The sequence below is a fragment of the Carassius gibelio genome, chromosome B1 (genome assembly GCF_023724105.1).
Source record: "Carassius gibelio isolate Cgi1373 ecotype wild population from Czech Republic chromosome B1, carGib1.2-hapl.c, whole genome shotgun sequence".
Lineage (NCBI taxonomy): Eukaryota > Metazoa > Chordata > Actinopteri > Cypriniformes > Cyprinidae > Carassius > Carassius gibelio.
The window spans coordinates 29,210,615-29,233,963 of record NC_068396.1 but is presented as its reverse complement, the minus strand read 5'-3'; the positions used below and the strand labels follow the sequence as shown (position 1 = coordinate 29,233,963).

The following is a 23,349-nucleotide window of genomic DNA, read 5'->3' as shown; positions in this document are numbered from 1 at the left end:
TAACATTCCAATTTATTGAAATCCACCTGTATATCACATATATGTGCGGTGATGCTTGTGTCTTTTCAGGGCATGGAAGCTAATAGAGATTTTTACTATCTTGGTGTTATCTGTGGAATGGCGCTCTACAACCATCATTTTATAAACATTGACTTCCCACTGGCCTTGTTCAAGAAACTCCTCCAGCAGAGTCCCACTCTGAATGATCTGGAGGAACTGTCTCCTGTGGAGGCCAGGTAAACGATTAAAGGGGGGGTGAAATGCTATTTCATTCATACTGAGTTTTTTACACTGTTAAAGAGTTGGATTCCCATGCTAAACATGGACAAAGTTTCAAAAATTAAGTTGTACGTTTGAAGGAGTATTTCTGTTCCAAAAATACTCCTTCCGGTTTGTCACAAGTTTCGGAAAGTTTTTTCGAGTATGGCACTGTGTGACGTTAGATGGAGCGGAATTTCCTTATATATATATATATATATATATATATATATATATATATATATATATATATATATATATATATATATATATATATATATATATATATATATATATATATATATATATATATATATATATATATATATAACCCTGCACAGATTACCAAAGAAAAAACAGCATTAAGGGACCAGTGGATGGAGTTTATTTTTACAGAGCATCAACGGAGTTCCCTGCATTTCGAAGATGCTTGTTTTACAAACAAGGCCCAGTTTGACGACGGATTTGCGTATCGTTTATTTCTTAAGGATGATGCAATCCCAACGAAAAAGGGTCACGATCGTGTGTTGGAACCGTAGGCGGTGAGTAAAACTGCTTCAAATATCTCTGCCTCCATGTTAGTGCGTCCGCCTCCCATGCCGGAGACCTGGGTTCAAGCCCCGCTGGGAGCGAGTTGTTGCTGCTGCTGCTCTCGTTCAGTTTCAGCCTCGGGATCTGATTCTGGATCATAAAAATACGGCTGAATCTGACTGGTAGCCATGGTTTGTTTTGGATGATGGTTTTTTCCTCAAGGTAATGTCACAGCTTCCAAACGCTCTCAACGCAAAAAGCCTACTGGCGCTCGTGATTCTTTAGCTCCGCCCACATGTCACGCCTCCAGCCGGTCGTGTTTTTCCGGGAAAAATCGGTACAGACTATCTTTCTCTTATGAATATAATAAAACTAAAGACTTTTTGGAGTTATGAAGGATGCAGTACTACTCTATAGGTACTCAAGATTAACAGGATATTGAGTGAAAACGAGCATTTCACCCCCCCTTTAAAGACCAGGAGACATTAGATGTTTTATACTGTAGGCTTCAAAGTAGTGTTTTAGAGCAGATCATATTTATAATTGTATTTCAAAAATCCCATTAGAAGTCTGAAAAGCCTTCTTGAGGAGGACGAGGAGGAAGTAGTGGATATGCTCTTTTTGGATTTCATGGTAATACAGTTTCTGTGGTTGACTTGTATAATTGTACACAACTGTTATCTTAAAACTTACATTTGTGACCCTGGGCCATTCGTGCTGTTATTTACCTCCTTCAGGTCAAAGGGCAAGAGCTCATTCCAAATGGAAATCAGATTCCAGTGACCAAAGCTAATAGGTAGGCTCTACAATGTAATTGTCTGTCTGTCTGCCTGTCTGTCTCTCTCTCAACTCTTCAAACTTTCGATCAGACTGGTCCTGATAAAACATTCATTTTCTATTTGTCCTTGTGATGTTATACTGTTTTATTAAGTTGCTTTTGTACATTTCTCAGATCAGATCAGAACTGAAATTCTCGAAACAACCTCTACATCACAGTCACTTGTGCACATCAAAAGCAATTTCTCATTCTTTTGTAGGAGTTGCGAATTATTTTGTATGTTCACGCAACTGATTATGTACACTTGTCTGCTGTTTCCTACAGTTGCTTATATGTTGATCAAAATATATTATACTGGTTCTCTGTTGAATAGTCCTACCCCCATAACATCAAATAATTAGTTCATTGCTTAAGCCTTTCAATGCAAAATGTTTAAGCTAGTTCATAAGTCATAATCTGTCATTTCTATTATCCTGTTTTTTTTTATGTTTTCTGAATTTATGAATTGTTACAGGCTTTTGAAAGTAATCCATTGTATTGTACTGTTTGTAAAAAAATTTGTTTGTTCTGTTTGTCGATATTAATATTAAGTATACCAAAGGGACTGAGAAAAACTGAAAAATACTTCAATTAATTATGCATTACTTATGAATGGATATTACATGAAAAGACAACATAAAACAGATAATTTAGCCTATAGATGATGTATGTGTTCCCTGTTTTTGCAGTGCTGGATTTTCTTGTGTTTCATTGCAATGTTTCATTTCATTTGCAGACTGGAGTATGTGGATTTGTATGTAGACTTCATTTTCAACAAGTCAGTAAAGAGTCAGTTTGAGCATTTTTCAGAAGGTTTCTATAAGGGCTGTCCACTTGATGCCTGGAGCATGTTCCACCCTGAGGAACTCCAGCAGTTTTTCCAAGGCTCCCCTAAATACGAGTGGAAGGAACTTCAGCTGGTAAACATGTTCAAGAAACGTTCACATTTTTTATGTTTTAAATATTCTGTAATACCTGAGTTTTTCCTGCTTCAACTTCAGTGTGCTTCCTATGAAAAGTGCTCTGCCTCTGATGAGCTCATCAAGAACTTCTGGACTGTTTTCTTTGAGTTATCTGAAGAAAACAAGAGAAAATTTCTGGGTAAGTGTTGTCTTTAACGTATGAGCATCTTGAAGCATCATGCACATTTAGGGAATATCATTATTATTCTTTCACATCCTCACATTATTCATTTTTCTCTAGTTTTCTTGTATGGGACGGACCGTGTACCTGTGGGAGGTTTCTCAAAGCGCGTTCTGAATATTTCACTGTTAAACTGTCCTGATGCAGATGACCGACTGCCAGAGGCCCAGACCTGTTTTGGCATATTTATTCTTCCCAAATACAGTGACATCAATACACTTCGCAACAAGCTTATACACGCAATCAGCTTTTGTGAGGTTTTTGGACGAGAGTAAACTTTCCTCAAGGTTCCAACCCCTAAATATCTGAAGTAAAGTATATGTTACTAAACTTTGTAGCTCACTAGTTTTAAATGTTACATGAACTGTTATTCAGTGTTGACGATTTTCTTTCAGTCATAGATTTGCCATATATATGTTACTCTTTTGCTTAATGTGGTCACATTATTTCTGTTGATGTATAGTTGTTATAAAAAAACTGTGGGCTTAATAATCACAATATGAGAGCTATACATATTCTATTTTATATATATCATAAAATATAATGACTTTTCATTGTTTTTGCTCACAGCGGGGAGAATAACTTAACAAAAGCACTTTGTTATAATATAATATAATAATATAATGCATTATTATGTGGATATTCTGGTATGTCAACTTATAACCTTTTACTGATTGTTTCTTCAAACATATTTAATTGATCTAAATATCTAAATAAAAATACATGTTTTAGTAAACACTGTTGGGCTCATTTATAATCTTTTTTTAACAGGTTTGATCCAATTTTCAGCAAATGTTTCTTGTCACACTTAACTACTAATGTCCTCCCAGCACTTTGAACTTCCCTCATTGAGGATGATGACAGCCTCAGAAAAGTATGAAGCACAGAAACGTTCACACGAAAAAGCAGAATTTTTTTCTTTTTGAACATGAGTACATCTGATTTTTTATTCTTTTCTTCATTGGCCATTTAAATTTGAAAAAGTAAAATAAAATCGTACATACCCTCCTAAATGTCTATTTGTATCAGTTATAAGTTAGAATGGCATAAATGATTTACGCAGGAGTTACGCAGAGCTTATACAGAATTTCAAACGTCATCATCCACTTTTTCTCTATGAAAAACGTGTATAATGGAGATTTTAGTGAGTTTTTTAGTCCATTACATTTTGGCAAACACTCTTTTTGTGATCCGCGAAGGAATGTACTACTGATTTGAAACAACATCGGAGTAGAAAAATTGCCTTAATTTATTGGCGAACTATACCTTTAAATTTTGGTTTCGTTTTCCAGTGACGTCCTAAGATATTCTCACCTACTTTCATTTTGTGTGAAATTGAACAAGTTTCGCTTAGGCTGAAACCAACAATTTTCTGATTGATTTCCGTGTTTGATTTCAGTTTCATGTGAGTGTGTTCCTCAGACCAGGATGCACTGCAGAAAATCTCTTCAGGAGTCTGTTCTTCTCGTGCATCAGCTGTGATTATGTTGTGTTTTTGGGGATCGCAGATCAGAGAGGGTTTGGGGCTGGTGAAGCCTGAACAAGTCAGACATGGAAATTCTGGAATACAATCTGTGTGTCCGAGAACAGCAGTTCAGGACATGTCAGCTGGAAGGAGCTTTGCTGGATTTGTCCGGGATGGAAAGGTCTCGGTCCTGAGATTGCGCAGTGAAGATTATGACCATCATACAGGTATGATAAAATAAATGGCGCTTTGGTTTATTTCATGTTGTTAGATTAAAACCACACAGGCTAAAACATAATAATTGATAAGATATGCAATGAAAACATAAATATTTTTTAATAATAAAACATGTTTTTTATGTTTATAAACATGTTTATAATATTTAAAATATATAGGCCTATACATTATTTGCCCCAGAATCACTAGAGCTAAACGACGAAATTGATGACAGAATCATACAGATTGTCTGTGGAGGAGATGGTGCGGTGCTTCTTTCTGATTCAGGAAAAGTTCTCATCATGGACAAATCTAATTTGTGCAAGTATGTTTATGGAGATCAAACAGCATAAATGATCATGGATTATAGTATTTGACAGATTGTCTTGTCTCTGTAGGCCTCTCAAAGGTCTGGATAACAGGCAGGTGATTCAGATCGCATGTGGAGACCATCATTCAATGGCGCTAACTAAGGGTATTGACAACTATTTCATCTGCCATTTGCTTTCATCTTTTAACATCTCATGATTGAGATGAATCGATTGAGGTTTGAGTGTAGATGTTGAGAGCTGTTGCTCTTTCAGATGGTCAGGTGTTCGTATGGGGGGAGAACTCTCACGGTCAGCTGGGTTTGAGGAAAGATCATCCCGGCTCTCCGTCTGCTCAACATGTTCAGAGTCTGAGTGGGGTCCCGCTGGCTCAGATCAGCGCTGGAGGAGACCACAGCTTTGTGTTGTCTCTCTCTGGAGTCGTGTTTGGATGGGGAAAGAACTCTGCTGGACAGCTGGGACTCGGAGACACCACAGGTCTGATCATTTCATCATGTAAAAGCTAAATCAGCAACAGTATGGAAGTACACATAAATGTACTAAATTTGTGCTATACTGTGAAATCTATATCAAAGCATGAAAATTATGCATTTTGAAGTGATGAATTCAATTCACAATTCTTGTCACCAAAGACAGGCACATCCCAACAATTATAAACAGCCTTAAATTGAAGAAAACTGTGTCCATCTCATGTGGAGGGGAACACACTGCCACTTTATCAAAGGTACAGTATCATTATTTAATAATAATAATAACAATAATTATTTTTAATTATTACAGAGTTAGGTCCATATATATTTGTTGCTGACCAAACATATGCATAGAGTTGCAGTTATATAATGAATACAGGATTATAATGAATACAGGATTAAAGTGCACACTCTGATCTTTAATTTGAGAGTATTCTCTTCAAATATCAGAGGAAAGGTTAAGGACTTAACAGCTATTTAAAATCGTACCTCCCTTTTTCAAGGGACCATAAATTGGACAGTTCACTCAAAATCTGTTTCATGTACAGATGTGGGCTATTCCTTCATTATTTCTACATCAGTTAAGATGGTAAAAGGTCTGGACTGGAGTTGATTCTAAGTGTGTCATTTGCATTTGGAAGCTGTTACTGTGAACCCACATCATGCAGTCAAATGAGCTCTCCATGCAGTGAAACGGACAATTGTTAGGCTTCAAAAATGAAACAAATCCATCCGAGAGATAGCAGGAACATTAGGAGTGGCCAAATCAACAGTTTGGTACCTTCTGAGAAAAAAAAAGAACGCACTGGTGTGGTGAGCTCAGCAACATAAAAAGGCCTGGATGTCCATGGATGACAAGTAGTGCGATGGCATGAGCATGTTCTTCCAGTGGCACTGGGTCCGTGGTGATTAGCGATGACGTGACAGAAGAGAGAAGCAGCCGGAAGAATTATGAAGTGTACATGTACAGTATATACTCTCTGCCAAATGCACAAAATTGATTGGAAATGACCCAAAACATATTGCAAAAGCAAGGTGGAATATTCTGGAATGGCCAAGTCAATCTTGTAGGGGAATTACAGTTAAAACACAATGACCAGATATGATGAATGAAGACCAGGAGTCAGAGATGAGTTCAATTAATAATAATTTTACTTCCATCAGCAGAAGTCAGCTTCAATACTCTCGATGTAGTTCGTAGTATTTCAAACCATTCAAAATCACCAACAATTATACTCCAGACAGAAGATACTAATAGCATCAAAGCGCTTGTCAGCAGAAATCTGATTGGTTTCAAAACCGAACAGAAAATAACTGAAGTCAGCTGCAGTAAAGGCCTGGCAAAGCATCACTGATGTCCATGAGTTCCAGACTTAAGACATTCAATGCCTGCAAGGGATTCTCAACAAAATATTGAAAATACAATTTTTTTTACGGACCAAGCCTCATAGGGGCTGTTGTATCTGTACAGATTAAGAAAGTTAATCAATGGCAGCCCTATGAAAGAACATTGGAAAATTATGAAATTTGGCACACTTGTAGTGATGGTCATGAATAGTGATCTGACCAAATTTGGGGTCTCTGGAATCGTCTCTATAGCGCCACCACCAGTTCAAACATTCAACATTGAAATGGAAATAACTCTTGATCCCTTAAATGAAACTTACTACATATGGTTACTCTCATCATGTTGATCTCTTTGGAATGAGCTGCAAAGAAATGACTGAACAGAACTAAAAAAAAAGTTATGATGCTGTGAACTTAAATGAGGTTGACTTGAAATTGGTTCAAAGGCTTTATCCCAATCAAACTTTTGAAACTTTGTACACTTCATCAACTGCATGATATGAGGGTCCATGCCAAAGTTGGAAACAGCACCACTTTTAAGTCATGAGACATGAAACTTTGCTCTTTTTGCTTATAACTTTTCAACAGTTAGTCAAAAAAATCACTTTACTTTTGTAAACATTGTCCGAGTTTTATTATTTTTATATATTCTTTCCTTCCCTGGGTCATGACAATTCTGACAAAGCCTCATTTACAATTTTACATTAATGTGGCTGTCCTCCAAATTTAAATAAATGTAAAACAGTTTTTTTTACTACTCCTCCTACAATTTTTGCCCAATTTTGTCCAAAATCTGACCAGATGATCTTTGGACCGGGATGCACAAAAATTTATAGCAGCTATATTTATGATTATATTTATTTGTCCAATTACATTTGAGCCCCTGAAAACGGGCAATCTGTGTATAAAAATGGTTGTATTTCTTTTTGTATTATTTTATGTTATATTTTTGTCAAGCCCTTGAACTGAAGCTTAAAGTCTATACTACAATTTATTCTGGATAGTTTCATTTGAATTCTATTCTGGTGGCATACAGAGCCACCAGCCAGATAAATTGTGTCAGTTTCCAAATATATATATATGGACCTAAATGTACTATTTTTGAATAATAATATATATCACGCTACATGAATCATGAGATGTCTCATAATGAAATAGATGCTGATGTTATGGCTGTATCATTAGGGCGGCACAGTGTTCACATTTGGATCCGGAGGCTCTGGTCAGCTTGGGCACAACTCTTTTAGAGATGAGCATCATCCGCGGGTGGTTGCTGAACTGTGGGGATCTGAAGTGTCACAAGTAACGTGTGGGAGGTAAAGACAGTCGGTGTTCAGAGAAATACTTCAGATTTCATAACCATAACATCAAGATAATTCCTCACAAGATATATATTAGCCCTAATAGAAGTCTTTGTATTCAGTTTAATAATGATTTTTTTCTTGTGTAAAGACATCACACACTTGTATCAATCACATCGTCAAAGCTGATCTACTCATTTGGATGTGGGATGCAAGGGCAGCTGGGAAATGGAGAAATTATCACACAGTCTGTGCCTTTCCCTGTGGATCTGTCAACTGGTAAGTACAAGTCATCATTAAGCATTAGGGTATTTTGTAATGAATATTTTATATTCATGACGATGCTCAAAGATCTAAACGAAGTATTTGTTGCACACAGAATGTAATCGTGAATATACGATTGAAAAAATCATCGCTGGGGAGAATCATTCCTTTGCCTTGTTTTTCAAAGTAGGACATAGCAGTTTTCATTCATTAATGGTTTAACATAAATTATTGCTGCACTGTGTTTACTCATGTTACTTGAATTTTGTAGGAACTTGAAAGTAAGGGCAAATCCAATCCAAGCAGAGGGGTTTTGACATTAAACGACAAAATGATTGACCGATGGCTGTCTGGAACTGATCCATGGGCAACAATAAAGCAGTGAGTGTTTTCCTTACAATCTTGATCTTATGTTTGTAGGATTCTTACTATTTTTATAATCAGAAGTGTAATGATACAACTGAGCAATTGTATACATGAAAGAAATGCATATACTATAAATGGATTAGAAAATAATAATTAAAAGTATTGTGTAATTTACAGGGAAATAAACACAGTGTTCTCCTCCTCTGCGTCCCTGAATGGAAGTTTTCTCAAAACTAGGTAAAATTAGGTAGTTATATTTAGTCATTTCTCATTTTTGTGCCTAAAATGACTACTTCCATTACAGATTTGAAAATAAATGTCTGTTTTTGTAGTTGTGATGTTCATTATCAGACGTCTGAAGAGCATTGTGGTTTGGATTTTGATCTGGTTAAAACAACCTTTGCAAAGATATCAGAGAATAAAAGCTTGATAGCAGAGGTAATAATACATCTAAAATCTATAACCAATTTTACTTACATGTGAGATACTGTTAATTTGATTAATTTTTTGTATCTCAGGTAGTGAAGGGGGTTCAGCAGACACTGCTGCCGTCTCTGAATCCAAATCCAAATGCCGTTGAATCGCTGAGAGTTTATCTTCTCCTCCCTGAGCTCATCAGTCGTCTCAAGAAACAAAAAACCGAACTCACTGAAGCTCTGGCTTCTAAGTTTCTTGAGCTGAATTCTGATGATTGCAAGCTGTTAGGTAAAGATGGAAGACTTTTCAGTGTTTGACTTGTGTTTTTGGCATTGTTGTATTTGTATTTTTATATTATGTTCTCAGAGAAGTACTGGTCCAAACTCCCTGATGATTGGCTCAAAGGCCTGGTGGATTTATTTCACAAAGCATCTGCTGAGCTGATTGGCCAGATTTCTTCTGGTGAAATGGGTTATGACATAACTAGACGCCTGAAGAAGTTTTTGAATGTTCTTCAGATGATCTATCAGGTGCCATTTTAAACAAAGATGCTTTTTTAGTTCAAAGATGTAATTTAGTCTATCATTGTATAATATTTGTTTATACTTTGTTGTGAAGGTCCGCTGCAGTGCCAACAGAGACATCCCAAACAGGGATTTCCTCATTCATGAGATCAAAGATCTACTAGATATGGTAAGACTAAGAACCAAAGCAATAGTGAATTCTGAATTCTGCAAAAAAAAAATTTTTTTTTAGGAAAACCAAATCACCACAGAATACTTTTTCTACATAAATAGCTGCAAGCCACCCTGGAGAAACTGATGTTGCCATTTTGGGGTTTAGATTTTTCTGATGATATTGTGGAGGATAATGTGAAGTTGAAAGATTACTGCTTTGTGAGTATTAAATGTCGACTTGATACATGATGTATGTCATTTTTATGTTTCTTGTTCAATTACTTTGAGAAAACTTATATTACTTCAGTGCATCTTTCTTTCAGGAAACTATTAAAATATTGGTCAAGTTCCCTTTTGTGGCAGACATGGTATCTAAACAGACAATGTTTTGTGTAAGTCAGACATGGATATACTAAGTCATACATATGCCAAACATGCATATGACAAATAACTATTTTTTTAAGTAGCAGTTCACCTAAAATTGTAATTCTGTCATCATTTAGTCACTCTTAAACTAAGAAGTGCCTTTTTTTTAACCATACGATGGAGATCAGTGGGCACCAAACTGTCTGGTTACCAATCTTCTTTAAGATATTTTTGTTCTGCAAAAGAAATAAAGTAGTATGAGTAAATGATGACAGAATTTTTATTTTTTGGTGGACTATCCCATTAAAGCTAACATCATTTTACTCTTTTTAGTATTTGCAGGGACTTTTACAGAGCTTTACAGACCCAGGAACCATCATTTCAAATGGCAACGTGTTGCACATAAACAGGAAAACAGTGTTGACAGACACGCTAAAGTATCTCGGACAAAAAACCCACTCATTTTGTTTTCCATTGCAGGTAAAATAATTTTAGAATTGAATTCAGAATTTAAATGTCTGATATGGTATTTTAATGAAAATTTCCTGTCCAGGTGGCGTTCATTGGGGAGAATGGAGTAGATATGAGGGGTTTATCGGCAGAATTTTTCTCCCTCCTTTCTCAATCTCTTCTGAAATGGGAGAAGAAGGTGCTGGAAGTCAATAAGAGATCATTGGTGGTTTGGTTCAATCCTGATGTAAGTTTTACACCAAACATTCATTCTTCCTAATGTGGTCTTTCTCGTATATCACATATATGTGCTGTGATGCTTTTCCATTGTCTTTCTAGCACAATTGTTTATACACTTATACAAAGTTTTTTTTTTTTTTTTGGTATGTGTGTTGTTGTCTCTGTGTACTGGAAGCTTATGTCACTAAAATAAATTCCTTGTATGCGCAAGCATACTTGGCAATAAAGTTAATTCTGATTCTGATTCTGATTGTGTCTGTTTCAGGGCATGCAAGCTAATCGAGATTTTTACTATCTTGGTGTTATCTGTGGAATGGCGCTCTACAACCATCATTATATAAACATTGAGTTCCCACTGGCATTATTCAAGAAACTCCTCCAGCAGAGTCCCACTCTGAATGATCTGGAGGAACTGTCTCCTGTGGAGGCCAGGTAAAACGATTAAAGACTACGAGACATTAGACTTTTTATACAGTAGGCTTCACAGTAGTGTTTCAGAGCAGGTCATATTAACTGTATTTCATAAATCTCACATTAGAACTTTGAAAAGTCTTCTTGAGGAGGACGACGATGAAGTAGTGGATATGCTCAGTTCCGATTTCACGGTAATACAGTTTCTGTGTTTCATTTGTATTAGTGTACACAGCTGTTTTTTAAATTTATGCTCTTATTTACCTCTTTCAGGTCAAAGGAGAAAAACTCATCCCAAACGGAGATCAAATTAAAGTGACCAAAGCTAATAGGTAGAAACTATCCATCTGTCAACTCTTCAGAATATTTTTGAATGTTTCAAACAAGCTTGCCTCGACAAAACATTCAATTTCTAAATGTCCTCTTGATGTTATTGTATATAGAGAGTTATAACGGAGTTAATGAGGTAGTGACACACAGGTGGAAGTGTCCAGGCAATGATGAGTCAAGGCAATAGGTTATGTGAAATGAAGTTTATGATGGGAAAACAAGGGAGTCGGGACGAGTGTCCTCTGGTGGGACTCCAGCAGGAGGATGCAACAATCCATCACTGCATAGTAAAAACACCTTTTTTTCTGGATTTCCTTGTGTTTCATTGCAAAGTTTCATTTCCTTCGCAGACAGAAGTATGTGGATTTGTATGTAAACCTAGTTTTCAACAAGTCAGTGAAGAAACAGTTCGAGCATTTTTCAAGAGGTTTCTATAAGGGCTGTCCACTTGATGCCTGGAGCATGTTCCACCCCGAGGAACTCCAGGAGCTTCTCCAAGGCTCCCGTAAATACGAGTGGAAGGAGCTTCAGCTGGTAAACATGTTCAAGAAACGTTCACATTTTTTATGTTTTAAATAATCTGTAATACCTGAGTTTTTCTGCTTCATCTTTAGTGTGCTTCCTATGAAAAGTGCTCTGCCTCTGATGAGCTCATCAAGAACTTCTGGACTGTTTTCTTTGAGCTCTCTGAGGAGAACAAGAGGAAATTTCTCAGTAGGTGCCGTCTTGAACATATGAATGTCTTGATGCATCTACATAAGGGAATATCATTATTATTCCTTCACATCCTCACATTATTTTTTTTTTTTCTGTAGGTTTCTTGTATGGGACGGACCGTGTACCTGTGGGAGGTTTCTCAAAGCGCTCTCTGAAGATTTCACAGTTAAACTGTCCTGATGCAGATGACCGACTGCCAGAGGCCCAGACCTGTTTTGAAATATTAATTCTCCCCAAATACAGCGACATCAACACACTTCGTGACAAGCTTATACATGCAATCAAGTTTTGTAAGGTTTTTGGACGAGCATGAAATTTCCTCCAGATTCCAGACCCTATGCAGTCAAGCATGTGCTGCTAAACTTTGTAGCTTATTGGCTTTGGAAGACTCATATTGGCTAGTTCTCATCATTTATATAGGTTAGACATCATTAAATTGCTTATATATATGTAAATAAACACATTGTGAGAGCTATAGATATTCTATTTATGTCATTATTTAAAATATCTTGTTTTACTGTTGGTAGAGTAACTTAACTAAAGCACTTTGTGATTTGATCACCTAATATATATGTTAATATACAGATATTCTGGTATGTTAATTCAAATTTATTGTATGTTTTGTTATTAAGTGTTTTCTTCAAACATTTTAAGTTGCTTAGATAAAAAAAAAAAAAAATCATGTTATAGTAAATATGTCTTGTATTATCTTTAGAAATGATGTTCATCATATTTACACATGGAACAAAAGAGGCAACAGAACTGGAATAAAATATGTTTAAGTACCAAGTTATTGTTTTGATTTAACACAATGTTTTCACAATTGAGTTTAGTTAATATCCTAACTTTATGTTTTTAACCAGTGTAAACCAGCAAGAGATTTAAAATGAGTGATCGAAGTGGCCTGTTTTGTCGGCTGAGGCAGGTCATACCACAATTTTGGGGCTGCCACAGCAAAGGGGTGGTCCCCTCTGAGTTTATGATTTGTTTTGGACACAAAACAAGAAACTTGTTTTAACTACTGCTCTAATCTGACGAGTTTAAGGTCAGCGTCGATTTTAACCCCTAAGTTAGTAATAATTGGCTAAGTATACTGGGCCAAATCACCCAGCTCAACAGAATGGGTCCTGGTAGGACCACCAAAAACCAGCAAAGGATCAACGTAAACCAGCAAAAGGACCAACGTAAACCAGCAAAGGACCAGCGTAAACCAGCAAAGGACCAGCGTAAACCAGCAAAGGACCAGCGTAAACCAGCAAAAGGACCAACGTAAACCAGCAAAGGACCAACACAAACCAGCAAAGGACCAGCACAAACCAGCAAAGGACCAGCATAAACCAGCAAAGGACCAGCGTAAACCAGCAAAGGACAAACGTAAACAAGCAAAGGACCAGCATAAACCAGCAAAGGACCAGCACAAACCAGCAAAGGACCAGCGTAAACCGGAAAAAGGACCAACGTAAACCAGCAAAGGACCAGCACAAACCAGCAAAGCACCAACGTAAACCAGCAAAGGACCAGCGTAAACCAGCAAAGGACCAACCTTAAACCAGCAAAAGGACCAACGTAAACCAGCAAAGGACCAGCGTAAACCGGCAAAGGACCAGCGTAAACCAGCAAAAGGACCAACTTAAACCAGCAAAAGGACCAACTTAAACCAGCAAAAGGACCAACTTAAACCAGCAAAAGGACCAACTTAAACCAGCAAAAGGACCAGCGTAAACCAGCAAAGGACCAGCGCACACCAGCAAAGGTCCAACGTAAACCAGCAAAAGGACCAACGTAAACCAGCAAAGGACCAGCGTAAACCGGCAAAGGACCAGCGTAAACCGGCAAAGGACCAGCGTAAACCAGCAAAGGACCAACGTAAACCAGCAAAGGACCAGCGTAAACTGGCAAAGGACCAGCGTAAACCGGCAAAGGACCAGCGTAAACTGGCAAAGGACCAGCCTAAACCAGCAAAAGGACCAGTGTAAACCCGCAAAGGACCAGTGTAAACCCGCAAAGGACCAGCGTAAACCAGCAAAGGACCAGCGTAAACCAGCAAAGGACCAGCGTAAACTGGCAAAGGACCAGCCTAAACCAGCAAAAGGACCAGTGTAAACCCGCAAAGGACCACCGTAAAACGGCAAAGGACCAGCTCAAACCGGCAAAGGACCAGCACAAACCAGCAAAAGGACCAGTATAAACCAGCAAAGGACCAGCATAAACCAGAATCTCAGCATCAAAACATACCTAACCAGCATATGCTATTTTTTTCAGCAGGGAAGTTGGTAAAATAATGTCTGTCATCTTCTACAACTTTTAGTTGCATTACCACCACCTGCTGGACAAGTCTGAATGTCGGTACAGAATAAATATAGCCCATATATACATTGTATAACATCCTGCCAAATTGTGTGAAAACGGTCAGAATGTGGTGCTTTAAGCAATATTAAGTCACACTTTCGAAAAAGACGGAGTAAAAAAATGTATATAAATATATTCATTTTTGGATGAACTAGGCTGTCTCTTTAAGTTTTGGTTTCGTTTTTCTAATAAATCGTTATCCCTCATCCGTATTTGTCCTCAGTGAATAAAATGTAAATAAGATAACTGCTGACTATTTATTTTTATTCAGTGGCGCGGAAATAAGGACTTCAATGGGTTAGATGGTCAGCATTAAAAAAACTACAAACATGGTAGATACAATTTCCAAACGCTTTCATTTTTGGGGAAATCGAAAAAGTTTCGTTTAGTCTGAAGTCAGCATATCCTTTTTTACTTTCGTGAGTGTTTTCTTCAGACCGTGCATCAGCTGTGATCATGTTGTGTTTTTGGGGAGAGCAGATCAGAGAGGGTTTGGGGCTGGTGAAGCCTGAACAAGTCAGACATGGCAATTCTGGAATACAATCTGTGTGTCCGAGATTAATTGTCCAGGACATGTCAGCTGGAAGGAGTTTTGCTGGATTTATCCGGGATGGAAAGGTCTCGGTCCTGAGATTGCGCAGTGAAGATCGTAATAATGGAAAACTAAGTATGATGCTCTAAATGTCACTTCATGTCATAGTTTAAAAAGTTACAAATCCAAGTTTGTATGTGAAAGTATATGATTTACTGAATTATAGCCTACTGTAAGTGTATTAATGACATCATCATAATGAATTTGAATTAATGAAAATACTTTATATACTCCTCCAGTACAACTACAGCTAAAGAATGACAGAATCAGACTGATTGTCTGTGGAGGAGATGGTGCAGTCCTTCTTTCTGATTTAGGAAAAGTTCTCATCATGGACAAATCTACTGTGTGCAAGTATGTTTATGGAGATATGACAGTATAAATGACCATTAATGATAATAGCATATATCTATCTGACAGATTGTCTTGTCTCTGCAGGCCTCTCAAAGGTCTGGATAACAGGCAGGTGATTCAGATCACATGTGGAGACCATCATTCAATGGCGCTAACTAAGGGTATTGACAACTATTTCATCTGCCATTTGCTTTCATCTTTTAACATCTCATGATTGAGATGAATCGATTGAGGTTTGAGTGTAGATGTTGAGAGCTGTTGCTCTTTCAGATGGTCAGGTGTTCGTATGGGGGGAGAACTCTCACGGTCAGCTGGGTTTGAGGAAAGATCATCCCGGCTCTCCGTCTGCTCAACATGTTCAGAGTCTGAGTGGGGTCCCGCTGGCTCAGATCAGCGCTGGAGGAGACCACAGCTTTGTGTTGTCTCTCTCTGGAGTCGTGTTTGGATGGGGAAAGAACTCTGCTGGACAGCTGGGCCTCGGAGACACCACAGGTCTGATTATGCAAAAGTTTAATATAGTATTAGTATAGTAAGAAAGTACATTTAAATGTACCAAATTGTGCAATAAATATCTATATCAAAAGCATCAATATGATGTATTTGGAAGTAATGAATTCTATTCACCATTCTTGTGACCACAGACAGACACATCCCAACCATTTTAAATAGCCTGAACGGGAAAAAAACTGTATCGATTTCATGTGGAGGAGAACACACTGCCGCTTTATCAAAGGTGGAGTATAATTTTTGTATTGTTATATTTTATTTTCTGTAGCATTTATATACTATTATATATAATAATTTGTATCTGAAATAGATGCTGATGTTATGGCTGTATCATTAGGGTGGCACAGTGTTCACATTTGGATCCGGAGGCTCTGGTCAGCTTGGGCACAACTCTTTTAGAGATGAACATCATCCGCGGGTGGTTGCTGAACTGTGGGGATCTGAAGTGTCACAAGTAACGTGTGGGAGGTAAAGACAGTCGGTGTTCAGAGAAATACTTAAGATTTCTGTATGCACCTTTTTTAAATCTCATGCAAGCATAACATCAAGATAATTCCTCACAAGATAGATATTAGTCCTAATACAAGTCTTTGTATAGTTCAGTTTAATAATGATTTTTTTTAAATCTTGTATAAAGACACTACACACTTGTATCAATCACGTCGAAGCTGATCTACTCATTTGGATGTGGGTTGCAAGGGCAACTGGGAAATGGAGAAATGATTGCACAGTCTGTGCCTTTCCCTGTGGATCTGCCAACTGGTAAGTACAGGGGCTGGTCATAATTAGAATATGATCAAAAAGTTGATTTATTTCACTAATTCCATTCAAAAAGTGAAACTTGTATATTATATTCATTCATTACACATGGACTGATGTATTATTTCAAATGTTTATTTCTTTTAATTTTGATGTCTATAATTGACAACTAATGAAAATCCCAAATTCAGTATCTCAGAACTAGAATATTGTGAAAAGGTTCAATATCGAAGACACCTGGTGCCACACTCTAATCAGTTAGTTAACTCAAAACACCTGCAAATACTTTTAAATGGTCACTCAGTTTAGTTCTGTAGGCTACACAATCATGGGGAAGACTGCTGACTTGACAGTTGTCCAAAAGACGACCATTGACACCTTGCACAAAGAGGGCAAGACACAAAAGGTCATTGCAAAAGACGCTGGCTGTTCACAGAGCTCTGTGTCCAAGCACATTAATAGAGAGGCAAAGGTAAGGAAAAGATGTGGTAGAAAAAAAATGTACATGCAATAGGGATAACCGAATCCTGGAGAGGATTGTGAAACAAAACCCATTAAAAAATGTGGGGGAGATTCACAAAGAGTGGACTGCAGCTGGAGTCAGTGCTTCAAGATACAGCACTGAAAAGACATATGCAAGACATGGGTTTCAGCTGTCGCATTTCTTGTGTCAAGCCACTCTTGAACAACAGACAGCGTCAGAAGCATCTCGCCTGGGCTAAAGACAAAAAGGACTGGACTGCTGCTGAGAGGTCCAAATTTATGTTCTCTGATGACTGGATATCAGGGTCCCAGAGTCTGGAGGAAGAGAGGAGAGGCACACAATCCACGTTACTTGAGGTCCAGTGTAAAGTTTTTTTTTTTCATACTTTTCAGTTGGCCAAGATTTCTAAAAATCCTTTCTAAAAAGTAATATTCTAATTTTCTGAGATACTGAATTTTGGACTTTCCTTAGTTGTCAGTTATAATCATCAAAATGTAAAGAAATAAACATTTGAAATAAATCAGTCTGTGTGTAATGAATGAATATAATATAAAAGTTTCACTTTTTGAATGTAATTAGTGAAATAAATCAACTTTTTGATGATATTCTTATTATATGACCACCTGTAAAAGTCATAATTTAGGATTAGGGTATTTCTTTATAATTATTTTATATTCATGATGATGCTCAAAGATCTAAACGAAGTATTTGTTGCACACAGAATGTAATCGTGAATATACGATTGAAAAAATCATCGCTGGGGAGAATCATTCCTTTGCCTTGTTTTTCAAAGTAGGACATAGCAGTTTTCATTCATTAATGGTTTAACATAAATTATTGCTGCACTGTGTTTACTCATGTTACTTGAATTTTGTAGGAACTTGAAAGTAAGGGCAAATCCAATCCAAGCAGAGGGGTTTTGACATTAAATGACAGAATGATTGACCGATGGCTGTCTGGAACTGATCCATGGGCAACAATAAAGCAGTGAGTGTTTCATATAGTGTTTCCATTTACTGATACTGACATAAATTCAGATTTTATGTATACTATTCCCATGCCATTTTTGAAATACTGGGAAATTGCATGTGAAAATGTCACGACCGTAATACATTTGTCCTTTTTAAACTTACTGTTAAATAGAAGAGATTATTAACTATTATGTATAAAAGGTTGTACCCTAATATAATATAAATCAGCAATTGTATATATTTATGCATAAAAAAATGGACTCAGAAATAATTTGTAAAAGTATCTTGTTATTTACAGGGAAATAAACGCAGTGTTCTCCTCCCCTGCCTCTCTGAATGGAAGTTTTCTCAAAATGAAGTAAAATGAAGTAGTTCTTTTTAATATTTTCTCATATTTGTGCCTCCTTCCGTTGCAGATATTAATCTAAATGTCTGTTTTTGTAGTCGTGATGATCAATATCCAAGGTCTGAAGAGCATTGTGGTTTGGATTTTGATCTGGTTAAAACATCCTTTGCAAAGTTATCAGAGAATAAAAGCTTGATGTCAGAGGTAATGGTGTACATTTATAAACATGAAAAATGTTCATAACATTATAAACAATAAGAAGGAGCTAATCGTTTTTGTATCTCAGGTAATGAAGGTGGTTGAACAGATGCTGCGATCTCTGAATCCAAACCCAGTTGGTGAGGAATCATTGAGAGTTTATCTTCTCCTCCCTGAGCTCATCAGACGTCTCAAGAAACAACAACGAACCGAACTCACTGAAGCTCTGGCCTCCAAAATCCTTCAGCTGGATCCGGATTCTCTCAAGGTGTTAGGTAAAGCTGGGAGAACTTTCAGCCTTTCACTTGTGTTTTTGGCTTTGCTCTATTTGTCTTAAGTTTTTGTATGTTATATTCTCAGAGAAGTACTGGTCCAAAATTCCTGATGATTGGCTCAAAGGCCTGGTGAGGTTATTTCGCAGAGCATCTGCTGAGCTGATTGGCCAGATTTCTTCTGGTAAAATGGGCTATGACTTAACTAGACGCCTGAAGAGGTTTTTGAAGATACTTCAGATGATCTATCAGGTGCCTTTTTTTTTTTTAAATAAGCTTTTTTGGATCGAAGATGTAATTTAGTCTATCACTGTATAATATTTGTTTATACTTTGTTGTGAAGGTCCACTGCAATGCCAACAGAGACATCCCAAAGAGGGATTTCCTCATTCATGAGATCTGTGATCTACTAGATACAGTAAGAACCAAAGCAATAGTGAATTCTGCTGCACAAAGAGATTTTTAGAGGAAAACCAAATCACCACAGAATTCTTTTTTTGCATCAATAGCTGCAAGCCACCTTCAAGGATCTGTTAATGCAGTTATTTCTGCTATTGCAGTCTGCTATGACTGATGATTGTGAGGATATGCTGAAATTGAAAGATTATTACTTTGTAGGTATTGAAGGCTTCGGACATGATACATATCAGTACATTTCACATAGATTTGCATTACATATAGCAATAACTACCAGAAATGTTATATTACTTTACTGCATTTTTCTTTCAGGGAACCATTGAAATATTGGTCAAGTTCCCTTTTGTGGCTGACACTGTTTCTAAACGGAGAATGTTTCATGTGAGTGCCAGACATGAGGATGTACTCAGTCATACATATCCCATACATGAATATGCCAAACAGCTATGATTTTAAGCCAAAGTTCACCCAAAATGAAAATTCTGTCATCATTTCTTCTTTTTAAAAAAAAATAAAGATTTATTTTTGCCTTTATTAAGAGTATTTAGACAGGATGTGAGGGAGAGAGAAGGGGGTGGGATTGGGAAAGGTCTGCGAGCCGGGACTTGGGTAGCCCAAAGCACAACAGTGCTAGAACTAAAGTTAGAACTAAATTTATTTTCTACAATATAATGGAAGTCAATGGGTAAACTGTTTGGTTACAAACATTCTTCAGAATATTTCTGTTACGCAGAAAAAATTAAGCCATACAGATTTGAATTAGACAGAATTTGCATTTTTGGGTGGAAAAAGCCAACATTATTTTCTCAACATTCAACATTACCTTTAAAAGCCAACATTATTTTACTCTTCTTAGTACTTGCAGTGGCAACTCTTCAAACCCAGGGCCAGTGCCAATGTGTTGAACATAAACAGAGAATCAGTGTGGCTGGACACACTTACGTATCTCAGACAAAAAAAACACACATATCGTAATCCATTGCAGGTAAAAGAATTACAGAATTGAAATCAGAGTTGAAATGTCTGATATGGTATTTTAATGAAAATCTCCTGTCCAGGTGACGTTCATTGGGGAGAATGGAGTAGATATGAGGGGTTTATCGGCAGAATTTTTCTCCCTCCTTTCTCAATCTCTTCTGAAATGGGAGAAGAAGGTGCTGGAAGTCCATGAGAGTTCGCTTGTTTGGTTCAATCCTGATGTAAGTTTTACACCAAACATTCATTCTTCCTAATGTGGTCTTGCTCATATATCACATACATGTACTGTGATGCTTGTGTCTGTTTCAGGGCATGCAAGCTAATCGAGATTTTTACTATCTTGGTGTTATCTGTGGAATGGCGCTCTACAACCGTCATTATATAAACATTGAGTTCCCACTGGCCTTGTTCAAGAAACTCCTCCAGCAGAGTCCCACTCTGAATGATCTGGAGGAACTGTCTCCTGTGGAGGCCAGGTAAAACGATTAAAGACTACGAGACATTAGACTTTTTATACAGTAGGCTTCACAGTAGTGTTTCAGAGCAGGTCATAACTGTATTTCATAAATCTCATTAGAAGTCTGAAAAGCCTTCTTGAGGAGGACGAGGAGGAAGTAGTGGATATGCTCTTTTTGGATTTCACGGTAATACAGTTTCTATGGTTCATTTGTATAAAAGTGTGTGCAGCTGTTGTTTAAATGCTTACATTTGTCCTGTTATTAACCTCCTTCAGGTCAAAGGAAAAAAACTCATTCCAAACGGAGATCAAATTGAAGTGACCAAAGTTAATAGGTAGAAACTATCTATCCATCCGGCCAAAGTTTATATTTAGCAAAATGACCTCTTGATGTTATAATAGACTTAATTTAATTATGCATTACTTCTGAAATACATACATGACAAAACAACATAAAACGGCAAATGAATCTACAGATGCTATAGATCTGGGGTCAGAAATCTTGTTCCTGGTGTGCTGGTGTCCTGCAGAGTTTAGCCACAACCCTAATCAAACACACCTCAACTAGCTAATCAAGGTCTTGCTAGGTATACTTGAAACTTCAAGGCAAGTGTGTGTTGAGGTAAGTCGGAGCTAAACACTGCTGGACACCAGCCTCCCAGGACCAACTCTGGTGACCCCTGCTGTAAATGTTCCTTCTGTGCATTGCAAAGAAAGAACTTTTTTTTTTTTTTTCCCAGACAGAAGTATGTGGATTTGTATGTGAACTTCGTTTTCAACAAGTCCGTAAAGAAACAGTTCAAACATTTTTCAAGAGGTTTCTATAAGGGCTGTCCACTTGATGCCTGGAGCATGTTCCACCCTGAGGAACTCCAGCAGCTTTTCCAAGGCTCCCCTAAATACGAGTGGAAGGAACTTCAGCTGGTAAACATGTTCAAGAAATTTGCCAATTCTTGATGTTTTAAATATTTCACAGTACCTGAGTTTTTCTGCTTCATCTTTAGTGTGCTTCCTATGAAAAGTGCTCTGCCTCTGATGAGCTTATCAAGAACTTCTGGACTGTTTTCTTTGAGCTCTCTGAGGAGAACAAGAGGAAATTTCTGAGTAGGTGCCACCTTGAACATATTAATGTCTTGATGCATCTACATAAGGAATATCATTATTATTCCTTCACATCCTCACATTATTTATTTTTCTCTAGTTTTCTTGTATGGGACGGACCGTGTACCTGTGGGAGGTTTCTCAAAGCGCTCTCTGAAGATTTTACTGTTAGACTGTGCTGATGCAGATGACCGACTGCCAGAGGGCCAGACCTGTTTTGGCAGATTAATTCTTCCCAAATACAGCGATATTAATACACTTCGCAACAAGCTTATACATGCAATCAGCTTTTGTGAGGTTTTTGGACGAGGGTGAACTCCCCTCGAGGTTCCCAACCCCAAAATATAAGCTATACAGTCACAGATTTGCCACACAGATATAACACAGATCACTCACTCTTGTTGGGAATGAAACATTTTGCTTAAGATTTATATAGGTGTTATTAAAAAAAAGTAAGTATTTGTAAATAAACACAATAGGAGAGCTATAGAAATTTTAGCAAATTTGGTTATTTGGTGTTAAAATAAATATATATTCTCCTTTATTATTTCTCACATTATCTTTTAAATTATATAATTATCATTCAGGGCTGCTGCTGGTCTAATGAGTGCCCTAAGCAGGATTGTATTCAGGGTTGGCAAGTTTTCACAACAAAACCTGCCCAATTGCTGCTCAAAACGAACCCAATTGCGTTTCGAGCGCGTACCATGTTTAAATTCACATTGTGGGGGGTAAAATACAAGTTTTGGTGGGGCTCCCTGGTAAATTAGCATCTCAGGGACAAAATATTGCGTTATTTGTGTCTCTTAGACCCGCGGACACAAAAAACAACCCACGACAACAGTGTTAAAGTAACCCAATTCCACAGGAAAACTGCAGACTTGGCAACACTGATTGAATTGTTGTGCCCCCTCCCACAAATATAATTGACTACTATATAAAAACTACTATAGGCATCAAAATAGAACTTTAATAAAATATCAAAGTAAATAAGTTGCATTATTTACAAATCTATAGTTACCTATGGCTATATGATTTTAATAATATAGGTGATTGATTTTATAGTTTCAAGCATTCAGAAATCATGCAAAAGAAAATAAAGCAGTTACTAAGCAGTTTTACTAAAAATTTAATATTTTTATTTTTTGTAACAGTTGTGATGATAACATGTTATTTTGTTTAAGAAATTATAGAGGCTGTGTCATCTATATATAGCAAAAAAGTGGCCAAAAATGATAGATTAAGTGTATATTTCAATCAAATGTTTGGTCAATAGCCTACAATGATTTAATTGTCATTTAAGTGTAGCTGCAGCAATTGAATGGCCTTTGGCTCACTTTGCAGGCATTTGTAATAACATGCAATGTACATAAATTGTTTATTTTGTATTACATTATGTATTTTTTAGTGTTATTGAATGAAACCATATAGTTATTAATTTACCAGTCA

The 23,349-nt window shown here is 37.1% G+C and overlaps 3 protein-coding genes and 1 long non-coding RNA gene across 5 annotated transcripts in view; 3 read left to right on the top strand and 1 right to left on the bottom strand.

Moving 5' to 3' along the window:
* Positions 1–3,481, top strand: part of LOC127949102 (probable E3 ubiquitin-protein ligase HERC4) — a 9,536-nt gene extending 6,055 nt beyond the window's left edge. The window contains exons 19-24 of one of the 2 annotated variants that reach the window (XM_052546041.1): positions 70–236; positions 1,356–1,422; positions 1,527–1,585; positions 2,343–2,526; positions 2,608–2,707; positions 2,810–3,481. In XM_052546041.1, coding sequence (XP_052402001.1) covers positions 70–236; positions 1,356–1,422; positions 1,527–1,585; positions 2,343–2,526; positions 2,608–2,707; positions 2,810–3,024 — 792 coding nt within the window. In that variant the 3' untranslated portion in view covers positions 3,025–3,481. Of the gene's footprint in view, positions 1–69; positions 237–1,355; positions 1,423–1,526; positions 1,586–2,342; positions 2,527–2,607; positions 2,708–2,809 lie in introns of those variants that run through there. The other variant, XM_052546042.1, reaches the window with a different exon arrangement.
* LOC127949103 (uncharacterized) lies at positions 2,352–22,059 on the bottom strand. The gene is made up of 3 exons (XR_008152239.1): positions 21,915–22,059; positions 11,988–12,123; positions 2,352–2,581 (listed from the first exon to the last, which is right to left on the bottom strand). It is a non-coding gene; the product is annotated as an uncharacterized LOC127949103 (long non-coding RNA).
* Positions 4,138–23,349, top strand: LOC127949101 (probable E3 ubiquitin-protein ligase HERC4). Its single transcript, XM_052546040.1, has 25 exons — positions 4,138–4,232; positions 14,920–15,131; positions 15,296–15,410; positions 15,495–15,571; positions 15,681–15,902; positions 16,052–16,143; positions 16,255–16,385; positions 16,555–16,679; positions 17,882–17,952; positions 18,038–18,147; positions 18,430–18,489; positions 18,576–18,681; positions 18,764–18,950; positions 19,036–19,199; positions 19,291–19,365; positions 19,457–19,561; positions 19,677–19,745; positions 20,221–20,349; positions 20,423–20,563; positions 20,652–20,818; positions 20,920–20,986; positions 21,076–21,134; positions 21,540–21,723; positions 21,804–21,903; positions 22,001–23,349. The coding sequence occupies exons 2-25, from the start codon at positions 14,921–14,923 to the stop codon at positions 22,213–22,215; spliced, it is 2,982 nt and encodes a 993-aa protein (XP_052402000.1). The 5' UTR covers positions 4,138–4,232; position 14,920; the 3' UTR covers positions 22,216–23,349.
* Positions 4,225–12,904, top strand: LOC127949100 (probable E3 ubiquitin-protein ligase HERC3). Its single transcript, XM_052546039.1, has 24 exons — positions 4,225–4,441; positions 4,632–4,755; positions 4,829–4,905; positions 5,015–5,236; positions 5,392–5,483; positions 7,762–7,892; positions 8,029–8,156; positions 8,257–8,327; positions 8,413–8,522; positions 8,685–8,744; positions 8,840–8,945; positions 9,026–9,212; positions 9,291–9,454; positions 9,543–9,617; positions 9,722–9,820; positions 9,925–9,993; positions 10,301–10,447; positions 10,521–10,664; positions 10,923–11,089; positions 11,196–11,262; positions 11,342–11,400; positions 11,749–11,932; positions 12,013–12,112; positions 12,214–12,904. The coding sequence occupies exons 1-24, from the start codon at positions 4,234–4,236 to the stop codon at positions 12,426–12,428; spliced, it is 3,006 nt and encodes a 1,001-aa protein (XP_052401999.1). The 5' UTR covers positions 4,225–4,233; the 3' UTR covers positions 12,429–12,904.